Genomic DNA, 19,153 nt, shown 5'->3' with positions numbered 1-19,153 from the left:
GCGGCCGTAAAAGGATTTTGTGAAATTCGCGAAATCAAGGCACGTGTGCTTAGTTCAGAGGAAAAGCAATCAAAACTGTTTGGAAAAAGAGTAAAATAATCAGTTAAGTTCTTTAGAATTTCTTCCATGGGAGAATTACATAATTATTTACTCATTAATTATAGAGTATGCCAGTTACATTGTTTACTAAATATCATATTAGGGTGAATACATTGTTTCCCTTTAAGTAGTAACAGAGTATCTCGAAAACTGCAGATCAGTTCAGTTTCGGCCAATAGTTATTTCTAGTAAATTATACCTTGTGTTTTTTCTCTTTGATCCTGTTGGGTTAGCGGTCGTACTTTATTAGTTTAGCCGATAGTCTACATCTGAGTATACTAGGTACATCATAGGTGTAAACATAGGTAGGGTTTGTGTTTGTTCCTTTACCGGCGTATTTACGAAGCGCCAGTCAAATGCGCCACCGGCCTATGATTTAGAGCGTCTAATGTGGTTAAGAACAGCTTTTATGCCTGTGCTAAGGAATGCAATCGAAACGCGTTTGATCTCGCACGTAGAGCCAATACATTAGTAGAGTCGGCTGGTAGAGAAATATGGTATGTCTATAAAACGTGAGTAAAGCAAAAAGAGATATCACAAAATAAAAAAGGTAAAGTCATCATTTTATGCAAGTATTACTAAATATTGCATTTGAGGTTTTCGTGTCAAAGAGTCAGCAGTTTTTCTATTTACGATACCTAGTAAACGAAAACATACTAGATAGTATCACAGAATAATAATATGTACTGAATGTCGTCACTTCCTGTCAAATGTGAACAAGGATTAGTCTAATTATTACTTGATTTATTTTCATTATACCTATTATGAATTAAACTATCATTAGTCTGAAATTATTTTCAGAACTGAAAAAAGAAAAAAGTGGCATAATTAATTATATTATAGTAAAAACTTATCGATTGAATATATTAAAATAATAAATAAAAGGTTATATCACCATTTTATTACTCGTAATATTTTTACTTCACCAGAGCTACCGGAAAAGAACCCAAGTGTATTAAATTACTGTTTTTTTACATCTTTCTAATAATCATTTCAAGCAATAACTAAGGCATAATTGGTTCTGTTAGCTCTACCTTACATTTAAGAACTAACTGCGAAAATATCCTTAATTCAGTATTTGTGGGCGTAAATAGCGTATCATATATTTCTCACAGACCTTTCACCCGCACTGACTTGTTATAGCACATTATGTGTGTGTGGTTTCAAAACAGACCAAGGCTGAGATTTTTCACGAGAATCCAAAATGGAAAAGCACATTTACTGAACACCTACTAACGATTAACTGGAATTGATTTCCACACAACTCGTACGTGTTATCACAGAATAATAATAAGTACTTCGTACAGAAGATTTTCTTCGCGAAGGTATTTAAAAAAAAATATGCTCAATGTCGTTAACAATATGGTGTAATTTAGCTTGTCTCAAGAGTCGAGCACCATTTTGTTGACAAACGTCAGTGATCGGTACTGCGCCGAAGACATAGGGCTGACTTCGGTAAAATGAAGTGTGACATGAGGTGCCAAACTGCGGAAAATGGCGGAGGAAATACATGAATAAGATTGAATTATATTTTGTGTTTCTAATATTATTCAGGCAATTAAAAATACTGCAGAGTATTAATTACACCATCGTTTTTACAAATTGTTTATTGTCTTTACAATGCAAATGGGTGAAGAATACGTGCGTGCGTCAATACTCGCTCGTGATTGTCCTGTCGATTAGGTACCTCAGGAGGGGTAGTCGCGCGTGTTTTGTTTTCGATGCAAACTCGCGGAGATGAACAGGCCTGGTGTTATTGAATTTTAACAAACCTAAACATGCGGTTTAGTGCTAAGCGCATTTTAGCGGGCACACCCGCTTAAACAGTATCGTAATGCAATATTGTTTACTGTTTCTGAACCTTTATTCAGTTTCAGGCAAAATGGCTCTGAGTTACGATACAAGGGAGGCCAATTCTGCAAGGCATTCGTACACATCCGTCGGGGAACGTGCGTCCATTCTAAAATATTGTTCTCGCTATGTAAACTGTGTGAGAATAATTTTTCGGGGTATACGATCAGAATAAACTTACTAGGAAGTGCTAACTACCCATTCATTCACTATTAATTTTGGAAAAGCTGAGAGTAGAAAATCAATTGTGGTTCACTTGTAAATGTCAGCAAAACAAAACTGTAGTTAATTAAGGCTGTTCTTGTAGACGATTAAAAGTACTCTATAACATTTAATCTAGATAAGTCATAATTACCACTTTATAGTTATGTAGGTAAGCATTAGTTTTGTTATAGAAAAGGAAAGGCATGTGTCAATGATCAATACCTAACTCGTAAATCATTCCTGCTGCCTTTTTTCTATTAGACAGGAAGTATCTTGCTGTGTAATTAGCCACTAATATTAGAACTGGTCTTACATGTTTGGAGTCATAATGTGTGTCATATGATGCTTCAAGCAAGAAAGCCTGCGGCGATCGTGTCGCGCCAGGATTATATAATTATGTCGTAAATACTTGCTTGCTCTTGATAAACATGGATCTAATGCCGATGACCCAGAAAACACGAGCTTGATCGTAAATTTGACTATGTTTTGTTATTAAACTGTTTGTCTTCCTTGAAAACAGTAAACTGAACCTCTTTGAAACAACTTTTAAGGCAGATATTACCCTACCATAAACTTGGAAGGCTCGAAAAATACCCTACGTTTAAATTCGATATTAGGCTATTAAATAGGAAAAATTGGAAATTTATTTATTTATTTATTAGGGATATCAACAGCTTACAGATTTCAACAGCTATACATTAAACACTTAGCACTATGGAAAGCCAATAACAGATATTCACGTATGAGCTTAGTTTAAATTATATCTGTGTACAGTCGCGGAATGAAAAGGTTCGTCACCTTAGTGTCGGTTTTCGCTTGCACTAGGTACTGTAAGAGTCAAACCTGCCAACATAACCGTGCAAGAAACAGTGCTGCTAACATTTAAATAAATATGACGTTTGCTAACGAATAAGGTTTTGCTTGTTTATTTTTCTATCCCATCAGTGCAATGTTACAAAATGTAGTTTTTTTTTATTTAATAGATAATGGCAGGTTGAACCAACAAGAAGGTTTTAGTTTATCAATCATAATAATCTTCTTGACAAGTTAAATCGTCAAACAACTTTGATCTGAATAATTTTGAACTTTACTGACAAACAGTTAAAGATTATTTTCTCTAACTTGAGATGATTCTGTAACATAGTTTCAAAAGGTAATATGTGCTCGCGATTCGTTAAAGGAATCAATTTGAAAACTGACGAACCTTTTCATTCCGTGACTGTACAAACAAACATTTGTGAAGAGAAGCTGAGAAAAGTTATACAATTTAATTATACAATTAAACTTGTAAAATATTTGTAAAAATCTGTGCTCATAACCTATTTAATTATACTATAATTACATTCCACAATGTTATATACCATTTACTCGAACGCCAAATTGATTCGCTCTCCATTTATTAATGGTGCATTTTCACCTAGATCTTTTTTAGTAAACTGAAATTATTTGGTAGCTGTTATTTATATGACTTTTGCATCCAAGATTTAATATAAATCTAAAACAGATGCAGAATTTGGCACTATACTAATTCACGTGTACACCTACGCATTGTCAAAGGATAATATTATTATGGACGGACGACGCGACGCACATAAAAGTAGATGACACTGTGGCATCTTACTCGTAATTTAGTTGTATTGTGTACTATTTTGGCAACAAAAATGTAATTTAATTTTGTAAAAGATTCTCTTTTTAGAATAACGACGATGTTCCCGAATTCATACCACCCCAAGGCCATTATGACACGAGTTTAAAGACATCTTCTGGGCAAGCTTGCTCCATCATAGATCGCATAATATGCACCCTACGGGTTAGATTGTGATCTTAAGCTATTCAACATAAAAATACGCAAAGTTGGCACTTATAAAGTGTACTTGTATGAGATGAAGAATACAGAGATAAAGTTTGCCGCTGTTTTGCTGCTGTTTTAATATTGAATTAATTAAAAGTAAGCAAAACAATGGCGCAAATAGATAACGCAGTTGAATTCAGTCTATCGATTTGAAATAAAACTTTCCTCAAACACAAATAGCCAGTTAATTAAAGCCCATAAAATATGTTTATGTTGTTAACGTTTGTTACTAACTTTGGTTAACGAAAGAGTTTCAATAGGAAATGGAAACTCAAAACGTTTATTACACCCTTAATATACCCAAATCGTGATTTAATGGACAACATTAGCAACTGTTTAAAGCCGTAAAGTAGGAATGATGCCAATAGACGCAATAAATAAACACAGTTAGTTCGCTAAGCCTCGTGACGAAACTTTTGTTAAAAATAAACGATTTACGGTTACCGCTTCTTTCTACCACACTCGCAACGCATTAATCTGCGATAGATAAAAATAATTGTGGGACTGAAAGCCGAACAACAAACGAAAGTCGAGAGTTTTGTTTGCGTAAACATGTTTTGTTCGCAGTTGCAATTGAAAAAACTGCAATAAATTAATTTTCGAGTAGCCGATTTTTATTAAGCCAATGTTTTTCAAGTTTAAATTATGACTAGGTACTTTATACACGTTGTTAATAATATCCAGCGTATGAAAATCATTTAAACTTCAAACGGATAATCTAGAGTATGACTAATAAAAATAAGTAAGAACAGACAGGTAAATTTACGTTTGCCCACGTAGCTAATTTAAGCTAACGTAAACTGTCTTTGCCAATTTATTACTCACTATTTTATTTTTAACCCCAATTCTAAGATTACCGGGTCGTCCCACGCCCGTTGCGAAGTTCTTTCTAAATAGAATCCGTCTATACACATCTATTGGTGAGAGCTACATTTACGCCTTCAAAAAACCAACCAACCAGATTGAATATTGTCGTGTACAATAAAGAATTCCTTTTTTGCATGGAAACACCTAATTGATATATTTTTCAAGAAAATTCATTAGTGCTTGTTATTCAAAAATCTGTTTGTTATCAAACAGATTTTTTGTCTGTTTATTGCAAATTCGAGAAATTAATTAATTAACACACGATATTTATTACTATTTCAATATTTCCAAAAAAATACACAGAAAGTTATTGACGTCTGAGACTGATACGTCCTTGTACGAATGTTTGTAATGGAAATGGTATACATGAAAGTCGCAGGTGCAAACAGAATTAGCCATTACAAAAACTGATCGGAATTCTAATTCTTGAAGCGGCGTATCAGTGTAGTGCAAGTTGGAAATACATATTGATAACACGCCACATACCTTCGGCCAGTGCTGAATACTAAACAGATACTAGAGGCTACAGTCGTAAATATACGCAACAAATAAACTCTACATTGACGTGAGCCACATCAAAAATATTACAGGCACGTCTAGGAAACTGCCTTTATGATGTCACTGCTCCACCAGTAATTACATAAATCTTGATAAATTACACTTCAATAAAAACAAGGCGAACGTGAAGTGTGTTCCGTCTGTTGAACTCGGTGTTGATTTCATGATGGATGGCTGAAAATGAATGCAATTGTATTAGTGTGCATATTTCAGTTTCGAAAAAAATGCAACAGTTCATTAGAATTGAACGACGATTGAGAAAGTGGTAGCAATTAAATTAATGAAATACGTCGTAAAGCTTTTTGTAGTTATGTTAATTGTCAACATGTAAAACTGTTGATTACTGTCGGCAAAATAGTAATCTTGCATCACAAAATGAGAGAAAAAGACAATTTAAGTTGGTCTAGATTGCTCTATCTAGCATGGGAACAGCATCAGTAGCGTGATATTAACATACAATAGGTCATTTGCTAGATTAGTTTCTAATTTGCATGCTTATGTTAACTCTCCGTAAAATAAGTAAAAGTTAGTCTAAAAGTAGAAACAGCATCAAGCAATAAATAAGAGTGGCGAACAAGCGGGAAACGTTTGTGTTAATTTACCTATACTAATATTATAAACGCAAAATATATGTACTTTGTACGTCCTTTCAAACACAATACCTATACATACATAGTTCACGCATAATATCAATTTTTTTTTTACATACTCGGCCTAGAGATAGTGAAGCCGCAGGCAGTAGCTAGTTTTATAGTATATAAAAGTTAGTTAGTTAGCTAGTTTAAGAAAGGTTTTTCAGGCAGTGCTAGAAATTGTCGCATACGCACTCGTGTCTCGTCACGCACAGCAATGCGATGTACAAGAGTTTCACACGCACGGTGCTAGGCCGTCTGCAGATTCAATCTTCGAAATTATAATGAACATTCTAAGTGTAAAGAAAGTCAGGTTTTTCAAGCCATGCATATGTATGGCGTAGTCGTAGACGGCCGCAGCCGAGCGCGACTGGCTACAGCGCTGAGCCAGCCAATCTTGATATTGCTTGCAAACACCCGTATTTTATTTAGGGGGTGAATACAGCGGGCGATGGTACCATTAGGTATAATAAAATTATCATAGTAATTGAATTTAGCCCGTAATTTCTTTCTTAAATCACGTTTATATGAATTATTTAAGAGCAAATAATAATAATAATGAGGAATTGTCCAATTCCAAAACTAATATAATAATCAAGTCGCAAACTAAACAAAGCTAAAAGATGGAGACTAGATAAACATAGTCATATTTGTCTAAAACTTTGAGCAGAAATGCTTGATTATACTACTAACATTTACCCTCCCCGAGATTCGAACTTCTGACCTTAGCTGGCGGATCAAGAACTAAACACTGCCTAAGCTCTCTTCATTTCATTTGCCTCCATTTATTTTATTCGTCTACACTTTTTGCAAGCGGTCGCTTGTTATTTGTTTATTTCTGAAACGTGATTGTGAAATGCTCGAGAAAACTTGCTTGCATTTTCAAGAACAATGTCAACGTCTTTTCACGTTAGTCGCCGGTCATGTTCTTTATCCTCTGCACCCTTAGGTCTGTAATTGCCTGCGTAATGGCTTATGACTTTTGTTTGTCCATACGGAACTAACGGATGCACCGGCCGACGTATTCTGCACACGTCACAAATGGGTTCCGGTACGATTGTTAAGACTATGCGTTAATTGTCGTTCGGTTTTTACGACGCCTTATTAGTAACACGCAATAACGTTTGTACAATTTGAATAACCCAAGGCACTGGCTCCTATCGACTAGAGCTTCTTTAGAGCTCGGGAAAGCGGTGCAAGATGCTCCAGATCTTAGATTGAGCATGACGTTGCGGTGATTACCGACCACTGTAATATCTGGGAAAGGCTATTCATTAAATGCACAATTTTTTTTTCGAAGGTGTTTCCAATTTAATTGATTGATAATTTATTTAATATGCACTCTACATTTTTTATAAAAAAAATTGGAAAATGTGACCATCATTTTTGTACGTAAACGAGCGTAAGTATCAAGCGAAAGCAATAGGTGCAAACTGTAGATTTATGTTGACGACATCATGATATCATAATTACATAAGTCGGAAACATATCAGCGATTTTCCGGCATCAGTCCAACAGGCGAAGCTGTCAGCTTCATCTCGCCACTCAACTTTCCACGCGTACGTACATTGAACTGCAATGTAAGGGGAAAAGTTACGCACGACACCTTCTATACACATGTTAGCGAGTTTTCTTTTCAAGTTATACAGCTCTACAGTAATCTCATTAAAATTTATAGACACGTTAATTATTCACAGCAACGACTGATCGCGGCCACGCTACAACTTTTCAGTACATAGTTTTGATGTGTTTATTTGTGAAATATGATTATTGTTACGTTTTAGTTACTTCGAGAATTTGAGTTGTTTGTAAATGTGCTATACTTAAGCGTCCTTTTAACGGCGATATGTTTTCTGCTTCTCGTTTGTATTCAATGAAGAAGATCGCTTGTTACCGCAAAGCGAAACGTCAGTCCGACATATAGCGTGACTCGGAACGCACGTTCCGAGCGTCCCTTGCTACGTGTGAGTACGTTTGTGCGGTGTACGTTGGCCCAATATTTGCACTGTGCGATGGGTGTTGGTACTGGTGAAGTGATGGTCGAGTGTGGTGGATTAACCTTACGGCGCATTATGAGCTAGTGTGTGCTACGAACTTCGCAAATGTTTGTGGACGGAAGAGGTTGGTCTTTGGTTAACCTTTACTAAGAGTTAAGTCAACTACGAGTATGTGTACTCTATTCTGTGTAGAATAGAACCAAATGAACTTCTCTTGTATGACTTTTTGTTGTTAAATTGTAAGATAAATGTACATACCTGTGTTAAATGTAGGTATACCTATTGTACACGATTGTCAAGATCTCTTTAACATAATATCATTAGGTATGCGCATAAACTTGAGAAATTTTGTTTTGTTAAACCAATACACACAGTAATTAACTAGGGTCAGGGACATACTATAGGATATATTAATGGTGGTATAAACGAAAACACCTTACTTAAAAATCTTACTTTAAAAAAATATGAGTTTATAAAGTTAGCATTGGGCGTTCATATAGACAGGACCGTTTCATTCATATTTATGACTAAAAATATTCAGTTGAAATACGGACAATCAAAAAATTGGTAGAGCTCTTTACTCTGAAGTAAGTAGGACTCCAAAGGAACAAAAAACAAATCATTCCCTTCACAAGTGCTGAGTAATTGTACTAGGAAGGTTATTACAGGGCTTAGCCCTTAGCGAACTTGAAAGTTTCCGCATGACCTTGTCCCCGCCAAGGCCGCCGGTTTCCTTGCTTTTTGCCGCAGCGGACAATCCGTAATGCTTTACCAGGTACCATTGTTTCACCAGTTCGAGCGCGACTAATAAGTTTCCTTTGCTTGTTTAACACTTTACGGATGTTGTACTAAGTTACATCTCGGTTTTAACAGCACAGTAAAGTGTCGGCAACATGTATTACTCGTAGTTCTTTAACATGATAAATTATTTAGTTTTGACTGTGCAATGCGGCTCAAATTTATTGACTTTTTTCATGAAAATAAAATGATGATCTCAGAGTAATGCTTGATCACATAATATACAAATCGCAACATTATTATCTGATGGATTGGATGTTTAGCAACGAGAATATGGTTATTTTAAGACTTTCAAGTTCATCGCGTAATTTCATTACTAATAACTGATTAAAATAAAATTATGTACCTATTTTATGTATATGACATTAGCTCTATCATTAATTAATCCTGACGCGAGCACGAGTGCGTCATAATTCTTATTGTATTCTAGGACTAACTTAATAATCTGGTCAGTGACCGCTGTTATTCAGCTATCGCATGTTAAATCCAAGGCAACTTGAACATGGCTCGTAGAAACCCCCGTCTACAACCTTGAGGGTCGAAACGAATCGATTTCTTCTGCATTCGTGTTAGTTGCAAAATTTTCTAAACTAAAAGTAGCTGGCCTCACCTTTGCGAGCTGCCTATACAATAAAAACAGTTTGGCCGGCTGTATTTTTGATGATTCTTCGACGTAGAATATTCTTAAGTCATCACTGGAAAACGACAGTTTTCGACGGAAGATTTAAGAAAAAATTAAATAAAAATACATTTTTACTACTTACAAAAGTTTTCTTGCTACATATTACCTCGGGGCCATATTTTTGGAACATTCAAACTCCAGTTTACTTACAAAATTAGGTAGATAAGTACATCCATTTATGATTTAAAATTCAAATGATTCAAGAATAATGTTATTTTAGACTACTTTTAGGATTTTTTTTTATATTCAATGCACTGCTTTTTCTTGCACAATATCAGAGCTGTTATCTCTTTAGTAATTTAAATTTTTAATAATTCTTAACCATTGTATGCAATGAGCAAAAGACACGTTTAACAAGTAAACGATTATACGACGAGTTCTCATGTCAAATGGTGTTATAATTTGTAAAATATTTTTTATTGTTCACCTTATGTTTGTAATAGAAACAATACTATATCATAGTGCTGTAATTATGACACTTGGTTTAAAATTGACCTAATTATTTCTTGGAGTGAAGATACGATTGTCTCAGTTGCCACGTGAATCCATTGTGCATTATTTCAGCAATTCATTGTTGCCGCCGCGGATATTGCGAAATTCGTGCAACACTCTGCTATTGTGTTTATGAAAGCATTTATCGATAAGCCTTAAACTAATTAATGTTGCTATTGTCAGCGTACATGTTAATTTTTTTTCATACAGAGACTATAACATTTACTATTCAGCCTTTGACTTCCATGGTAAAATTTTAAGACAAGGCAACAAAGATCAAACTAAAGCTGCAAGTAGGTACCACATTGCCAATGTTTTTCGGAGGGTTAACTTTGTAATTAGACAAAGCTTTATTATAAATTTAATTCCGTACCTACTTTTATACATTTCCTTTTATGCGTTGCGTGTGCGGTCATAAGAAGTCTTGGTCATGCCGAGTGAAGACTGTACTGGGTGATTAAATTATTTTATTAGACATTTTGTCATCATGTTTTTATGACGTAGACGTCGTTAAGCTCATAAAAGATGCACTTACTTTACATTGCAGCGGGTAATGATGTCTTTACCAAGTACTATGGAGAGAGTGCATGATGTAAATAAACAATACCTTCGTAAAGGAAAAAGTCTCAATATAAATAAGTGAGCTAGTGCTGCTGAGAAAAGCAGCATAAGTAATTTACTCTAACGTTTTTGCATATCTAAACTAACATAAAAGTAGATATACTACACATTTTAAACGGAACAGTTTTAAATACAAACACATACAATATTTATTACAATATTGCCAGTCACTTTAAAACAATGAATAATGTATTGTCTCCTGTTAAAAATAAGGTGGCAATTGTTTTGAATGGCTAGTCATTGAATATAGTCATTGATTGATGCAGCTCTACATTATGCTACTCGATTACTTCCAGATTTCCTGACAGACAGCACACGCAATTTGTATCATTGTTATTTCACATGCGACTACAAAATAGTTCGAACTCCATTTCCTACCATTATTGAGTGGCACTTCGAATAACAATATAGTAATGGAATTAAGTGCCTAATACAAAATTCAAGAACACACAACAAAGTTCATTGAACAAAATACGTACATCCAGTTGCGTGACTAAATAAAAATAAGGAAGTCACTGGCTGGCATCCTTTCCATGCTGACTTCTTTGTGCTTATTCTTTGGAGACGACCAAATGTGCGGACACGATAACTTTACGGTGAATCGTTAAAATATGACGACGGATTTACGCGAAATTTAACAAAGAAAATGGCATTACGGTTGCTGAATGTTACATTATTTATAAGTATTTTTTGTACAAAGTTCACTGACTTATATTTTGAAAAAGGGGTGGTTTTAAGAGACGTACGAAACTACCATAAATCACAACTAAATATGTTGACTTGACTCTACATTATTCAGTAATGCGATGCAATTGTGTGACTATCAACACATCCAAGTATTTACAAGATAGATAGATAGATAGATAGTCATTTATTGTCAAAACTGTGCATACATTGTTGTTACATGGATGTTAAATAACACAGGAACCGACAGTTTGCCCATTTCGGACGTACAATATAGGTAGGTAAAGAGAATAATATAATTTACAATGTTACTTAAGTGGGTTGTTCATATTTTAGAATTTCAACAATGATTAAAATATTCTTCTAAACTATAAAAACATTTCATTATTAGCCAATCTTTAAGAGTTCTTTTAAAAACAAGTATTTTAATGAAGTATTGTAATAATATTCAACACAGTTTTCAACACAAAGTGATAGCTACAATTAACTCTATGCACGCAAAGCACTAAGACAGAAATAGCAGTGTTTTCTAATGTAAATGGACACTGAGTGTCTATTTCGTCTACTATTTTGATTTGTATAACTAGGATTTTTAACTGTTACTTAAGAAAATACAGTTTTATCAAATAATGTTATAACATTAATAACATAAATGACGGGAATCATAGTGCGCAGTTACTATTTCACAGGCTCATTAATATGCTGCCGATTGTGACTTCCAGCACAACTTTAGATCGCGGTGTTACGAGGTTAAACAAATTCCAATTGTCACTAGTCGCGTGTCGTGCACTGACCGATTTGCTCGGTGAAATCAACTCGTGCGCATTCATTTGTTTTCAATCATTATAAATATGTAATTTTCTAATAATTTTTTCACCAACTTTCGCTGGATCATATTTTATTGACGCAAGCCAGTTAAATATGCGTGCGTTCAGACAAGAACTGTTGTTTTATTAATTGTGATATTTAGTAATATCGGTTATGTTTTAATATCGCGTTATTTCTCAATTCTAAACCGCAAAATACAAAGATACTCGTATTTTAGCATTTAATGTTAACGTTAACCTTTATGAAATGGCGTAAACGGGACATCCTATATAATTAAAATAACTGTCGGTGCTTACGAAAATAGGATGCGTGGTAACTGGAAAATGAATTATTATTTAACTAGCGCACAGTTGTGTGTTTGGCAAGCAAAGAAAAATATTGTTATTAAAAATAACAGCGTGAAATTCGACCAATGCACTGAGTATTGTCACAAAAATATAATCCTTAAATAAATTTCTTTTAAACTGCATTAGGTCGAGTATAAAAAACAAAACGGAATTCTCACTCATGTGAACTATACGCATTGTGATAGACTAGGTAGGTAATTATCAGTAATTATTCATAATAACTTTATTATTATATTTCATGGGAAAATGGTCTGTAGAGAACGTAAAACATGAAAAAATATGTTATCACTAGCGCGGTTTTGCGAAAGCGTAGAGTTACGGCGGCATTGTCTTAGGGCGCCTCCGTTGACCCGTAGGGCGGGCGTCGCAGCGCCCCCCTGACATACATACAAACACAACTAAATTTAGAACTGTGATTCTCACTAGTACACGCTAGACGCGAACGAATGGATTATAGTATTATTAGCGCTGGGCGAGTTAGAAATAACACTCAGCATAAACTATTGCAAGCGAAATTTGTTGCTGTGTGCAACGACCTCAAACTGTCCACTTCGAACAGCTATTATTGTCTAGGATTACTTTGTAGTAAAACGTTACTTTATGTGCGTTTGTTTAGGCCGATACTCGGACATGTGGTTATTGACGCAATGCCTAATGCTGTTAGTCAATACTGTAGCCGACCTACAGCTAAAGTAATAAAAGGATCTTCTATGTTGTTATTATGAAGTACCTAATTACTAAACCACGTAATCGATTACTTTGTAAAGCCTTCATACGATATATTTGTTCAGTAAAAAACTATTTTATGAGCAAAAAATATCGCATAGACAGTAACTACTGCGGCTTTCTCCATAAACCTGTGTTTTATAGGTGTCTAGAATGATTTATAGATACATAAACGGCAATACGAGTAATACTAACAAGTGTATAACACTAACAAGTAGCAATATAACGCTGCACATACATATTAATTATCATATTCTTGTTATTAATTGCATACAAACGGTATACCAGGTGGTAATTACAGCTCTTAAGTACACACGATCGTAACCTATTGGCATAAATATAGAGAAAGATGCAAAGAGCGTGAAGAAAATGGTCGTCCTATGTTTACATCATGTAGTCAGTAAGTCGTGTAACATTGAGTTGAATTGAGAATCATACTTATTTGTTCTAATAAAAGTACATTATATAACAAATATTGTGTAATGTGATTTATTGACACGATTGCGGGAAAACATGAACAGATTATAAATATTCTACAAAGCTTTAGAAATAGAATTATTCTGGCTATTTTCCGAAGTAAACGAGGCGATTTCAGAATTTTCCCAGAACAGGAAGCGGCGTGTGTCAATACTTGAGCCAAATAATGCAACATATAAATATTTCCAATCGGGCGACTGAGACCGCTTTGATGGGCCGAGGCGGGTTGGGAAATATCTGGGCCATAAAAATATTTTCCATTTAAGCGTTAATATATTACTTTACCTTGCTATTGATTTGTAATAATTCCACAGTTTAAGGTTTTTAGGCACGGATGGGATAGGTACCTACTCCTGTCTAGGTTATTTACTGATTTTCAAAATACGATAGATTATAAGCGCTCCTAAATCACTGTGGAGAAGAAAGTATTTTGTGGAGCTCAACGATGTTGAAATTACTAATTTCACCGATAAATATTATCAAGATTTGCGATTACCTAAATACCTAATAAGCAATTAGAAAATCAGGCTATCAAATCATAATTAGCATAGTCGTGATATTAGCCGAGTTTTAATTAAAACTATTTTATCCAGTAACATGTATTTCGACACAATGATATCGTTATTGTTATGTTGATAATGCAATAAGTGTATAATGCACCAGTCGGCATGCGTACTGCGGACAACATTCATTCACTGGCATATTAGAGTCGTTCATACAAACTACCACACGAAAGCTAGCGTGATGCGATGCAGAGGTCGACGACCTGTCTGTATGAGGTCTTGTACGCTAATAATCGTAAAACTGTATTTTTATAAATCATTACAATAACATACACCACATAATAAGCAATTTGCGGCTTCTGTAATCAACTAATAATGACTCTACATACGAAACACGTTCGTATAGTATTCATACTGAATGTAAAAAAACAATTGCATGAACTAAGACAAAATTAGGAAACGAGCGGTACGTTTCATCTTCAATATTGCCAATGAACTCGTGAATTGGGCTCTGATTAATATCGTCTTACCGTGCCCGTAGCAGAGTGACCTTTAATAGTACGGATACAGCAATTAGAATACAAGTGCCGGTTTTAACAATAACATCAATTTGCAGTCAATTTATGTAGGAGCTGTAACTTGGAGTACGTTTTGAATACGAATATTTTAGGGCTGGATTTAAGACACGTGTAGAACAAAAGCGGAACTGCAAATGTGCTTAATCTACTCAGTTAAGCATTCAATTTCACGCCACGGACTGGTCCCGTTACCCGGCTCTCCTCGTGGAATACTGATACAAAGGCGATGATGGCGATCATAGTAATGACTGGCTTTGTGCCGATGTCATTTCCACACTTACTGTAAATGTGATTGGTATACATCACGATCATGAACGAGAGAAGCCTGGTTCTAAATGATGTATGTTACTGGGTTAAGAGTTCAGTTAGTGTTCAAATGATCCGGATATTTATAACGATATCGATATATCGACTCTATCTGTATCTTATTATCCATGGATATTTTGAAACAAACTAGATTCAAACTGAACAATTAATTGATTTCAGCTTGATACGTAAATTGAATTTTAATGTTAAGAAGACCAATCATAGTCTTGAACCTATTCGTGAGTGGAGATTCATTCTTACATACTGTGTGGTTTCATAGAACAGATCTAAGAAAAGTGGGTAGAGTCAGATAACAATACACGGAGAAAGACTTGCCAAAGAGCGGTAAATTCTAATAAGTTTATCAAACAGTGCATAAAGATTGATATGCTCGGTTAACTAATAAAAGTAGTGAATTTTAAAAAGCATAATAGAGCAGTTTATAAAAACAATATCAATCATATACAAATTTGAAACTGACAGCAATAATGAGTTAACACACTATGCCCCGCGACGTAGGCGCATCGTTGTTTGGTACTTGTATTGTTTTTCTGTAGGGCTGTCAGATTTTTTTTTTAATCTTCATCCAATCCCTTAATTAATCGCTCTTAAAGTACTTTTTGAGCTACTATTGCCGAATAATTAATGATTTTTTTGCCACTTTATAATTAGCTCAAATAGACGATATAGCTGGGCTGCGGCTTCGAAGAACTTTTATTTCTGTCCAAACCCCAGTTACGTCTATGACATCATTGATAGTGATTTAGTTGAGCTCCTGCCAGCCCTAGCGCTATGTTAATTTGACGTTTCAACAACGCTCCCAATTGGTGCCCACGCGCCGCCGCTTGCCTGACCCTCCGCAACCGGCCATTCACAAAATTACTATTGAGACATCATCCGCAATAATTACACACATCTTATGAACACTTACGTGACTTCTCACTTGAGAGCTCATAGAACTGTGAACTGGGCTACTTGAAGTATATTATAGTATGCGTCCCGGACTCCCGGGTAATGGTTAAAGTGTCTTAACATAAAAATTACAACAGTGGACGTCCTATGGCTGAAATGATGATGATGTACTTTTAATTTAATAGATTGGCAATAATCTGTCATTGTGAAACAGAAACCTACGCGAATAGAGCTCCGGGAAATGAGTAGTTCAGTAATAAATTTAATTTAAATGCTTTCAGTGGACGGCAGATTAAATTTCTAATGCTTTATCATCAGCGGAAGTGGGCGCTGCTCGTTGGTCTAATGATGCGGAAAGACATCTATCAATGGGCCGCGTGGGAAACACTGCTTTTATATTTTATGCAATTATTTCAATATTATTTTAACGCCTTTCAACTTCTGCATAACGGCACAAAAACATATGCTTATAACGTTTTAATAATCAATATTGTCTTAATAAAAATAATTATTACAGTGGATCATAGAACCTTCTCCATTTTGGAAGTAGCGTGGCGTAAAAATGGCATGCACAACGTGAATGAAATACCAAACGATTTCACTTTGGGACCAAAGGGTCTGCCAGTCTGTTGACGAAATCTAGAAAGTTTGACATAACAGTCATTCACGTGTGTGAACCACTGTGAACCACTAGGTTTGTTTGTTTAAGTCGTTGGGTAAGAACTGTGGGAATCTATCACTTTGCAAGAATCAGGATTACTTCGCTTCTCACGATTCATGTCTGCTTTCGCAGGGTAGTAAAGATGTTGATAGCCTGAGTTTCTGAAATAATAGTGGTAGTTTAAATTATTTACCTCCAATATAACATCAGTTTTGAATGTAGACCAATTTTATCCTTCAGATACTGTATAAATACATACATTATATCCCTTCACAAGACCATAAATTACGGATCATATCCGCTTCAAATATCTAGTCTACGTATATTATGCATAAAATGGATGTGTTCTCCAGATAATGCGAAATAAAGACAATCTTATCTCTATGGCTTCCTGTTCTGGGCGGGTACATCTGTTTAGCCATTGTCTTTCTAGTCTAGGATATGAACAATAATGTCGTTCCGAAAGAAATAATAAGAACGCGGAATGGATTGTGTTTTTCATAGGTAGATAAAACAATATTCCAGAACATAATAGATATAGACAAAGACATACTAGTAAATTCACAGCCTTCGCAGCAACGATTATTTCATCTCCTTCTTACTTGTAATATATTGCAATAGGTATAATTTTTTGTGGATCTCTGCTCTACGTAGATTTTTACAGCAACAAAAGTGATGACACTAGTGCACGATCCAATAAAAAATACAACAACAAAAACACTTTACAGTTGTGGCTATTGCTTGCTCCGTTATTTGTAACACCTAGTCCAGTGGTTAGAGAGTTTACTCACGCGATTTGGATCTCCTGGGCCAATTCCCAGATCTTCTACATTGGTACTACCAATGTAGAAGACACTCTTGTACTAATAGAGATGCCTCTAGGCCACACTAGTGGCTGAGTATCGTTATCTCGCCTCATATCTACCTATTGTTTACTTGTGGATTCTATTATTCTGGCTGTAACACTCGTACTATTTTTCCCATAGAGTGGCCTCGAGTGGCGAGTATTGTTATATCTTAGATACTATACTTATGTTATTTGTGCTCACTCTTCTACACTGGTAAAGCCTGGTCCGTGAGCACGTAGAATTTTGTCGACGCGCGACTGTGCGACTGGCGCCCGCAGTGAGTGTGCGAGCGCGACAGCAATATAATTACGCGCGAGCGATAAGGATGGGTAGCTTGGGGTCATTGGACAAAATTCTACGTGCTCACGGACCAGGCTTTAGTAGCACTTGTATTTCTCATAGAGCCGCTGCTAGGTTGGCGTTGCTACTGGCCGAGTAATGCTACATCGTACGTACTAACGTATCCTTAGAGAAGGCTCTACACTAGTTGTAATACTTATGTGTATATTTTACTTGTGTGCATCTACACTACTTGTAACACTCATGTTTTGTCCACAGAGCCGCCTCGAGTGGCGACAGCGGTCGGGCCGCGCGGCAAGCGCGTGCAGACGCCGCAACCGGCGCGCACGCCGAGCGCGCCCGCGTGCCCGCCGCCCGCGCCGCCGCGCGAGCAGGCCGCCGCGCTCGCGCACGCTGCCAAAGGCGTAGAGGCGCTGGGCGTGCTGGTGCAGTATTTGGTGTTTCGCGTGAGTATTCAATGTAGTTTTTTTAACACATGCATGCATAGAGTAAACATTTAGTGCTCGCTCACGGGAACATTAGCCATTAACTTAAAATGCAATAGTGGTACCTAGCTCAAAACCTTATACAGATTCTGAATCAGAAAGGTGAGGTGCGGAGGAACACCCATCTCCACAAGCACATCAAACATCGTTTTCCACTGCACATAATCGAACGCTTTGGCTCAGTCGATAAAGCACAAAACCAGTGACTTGTTGAATTCGTGACATTTCTCTATGAGAATACGAACATTCAAGATTTGTTCGCGAGTGCCCTTTTCTGCAACAAATCCGGATTGCTCACTCGGTATCTGGTTTTCTACAAATGATGATAGTCTCGTGTTAATAATGCGAAGCATAATCTTGCTTGCATGCGACAAAAGAGACAGCGTTCTGTAGTTTTCGCATTTTCGCGTGGTACCTTTTTTGTGCAGAGGAACAACAGCAGATTGAAGTCCAGTCATCTGGCCACTGGCCTGTTCTCCAGAACTTATTACATATCCGGTGAATGATCCTTGTTCCTTCATTTCCCAAGAGCTGCAGCATCGCAGCTGACACACCATCAGGACCCAAGGCCTTATGTTTTAGTTTTTTAATGGAATCTTGCACTTCAGAAAGCATTATATCTGGTTCTCTGTCGTGGTCGTCCCATCTTCTTTCAACACTATGACCCTCTTCATCCCGGTAGAGTTCGTAACAATAGTTTCTCCATCTATCTAAAACGTCTTTCAGTTCCGTCAAAGTGTTACCTCTATTGTCATCTACAATTCAACTCTTCGGTTTGAAGGTACCAGTCAGTTGTTTAATTTTCAAGAATAGGTCTTTCGTTTGCATGGGAAAGAATACCTAGT

The 19,153-nt window shown here is 36.1% G+C and overlaps 1 protein-coding gene across 2 annotated transcripts in view; it reads left to right on the top strand.

Annotated features, from left to right (window-relative positions):
• The window catches only part of LOC135072579 (uncharacterized), an 85,890-nt gene that overhangs the window by 61,504 nt on the left and 5,233 nt on the right, over positions 1-19,153 (top strand). For both annotated transcript variants that reach the window (XM_063966547.1, XM_063966546.1), the window contains exon 6: positions 18,082-18,269. In XM_063966547.1, the coding sequence (XP_063822617.1) occupies positions 18,082-18,269 (188 nt within the window). The remainder of the gene's footprint in view (positions 1-18,081; positions 18,270-19,153) is intronic.

The sequence above is a fragment of the Ostrinia nubilalis genome, chromosome 6 (assembly GCF_963855985.1).
Source record: "Ostrinia nubilalis chromosome 6, ilOstNubi1.1, whole genome shotgun sequence".
NCBI lineage: Eukaryota > Metazoa > Arthropoda > Insecta > Lepidoptera > Crambidae > Ostrinia > Ostrinia nubilalis.
This window is presented reverse-complemented; position numbering and strand designations above follow the sequence as displayed.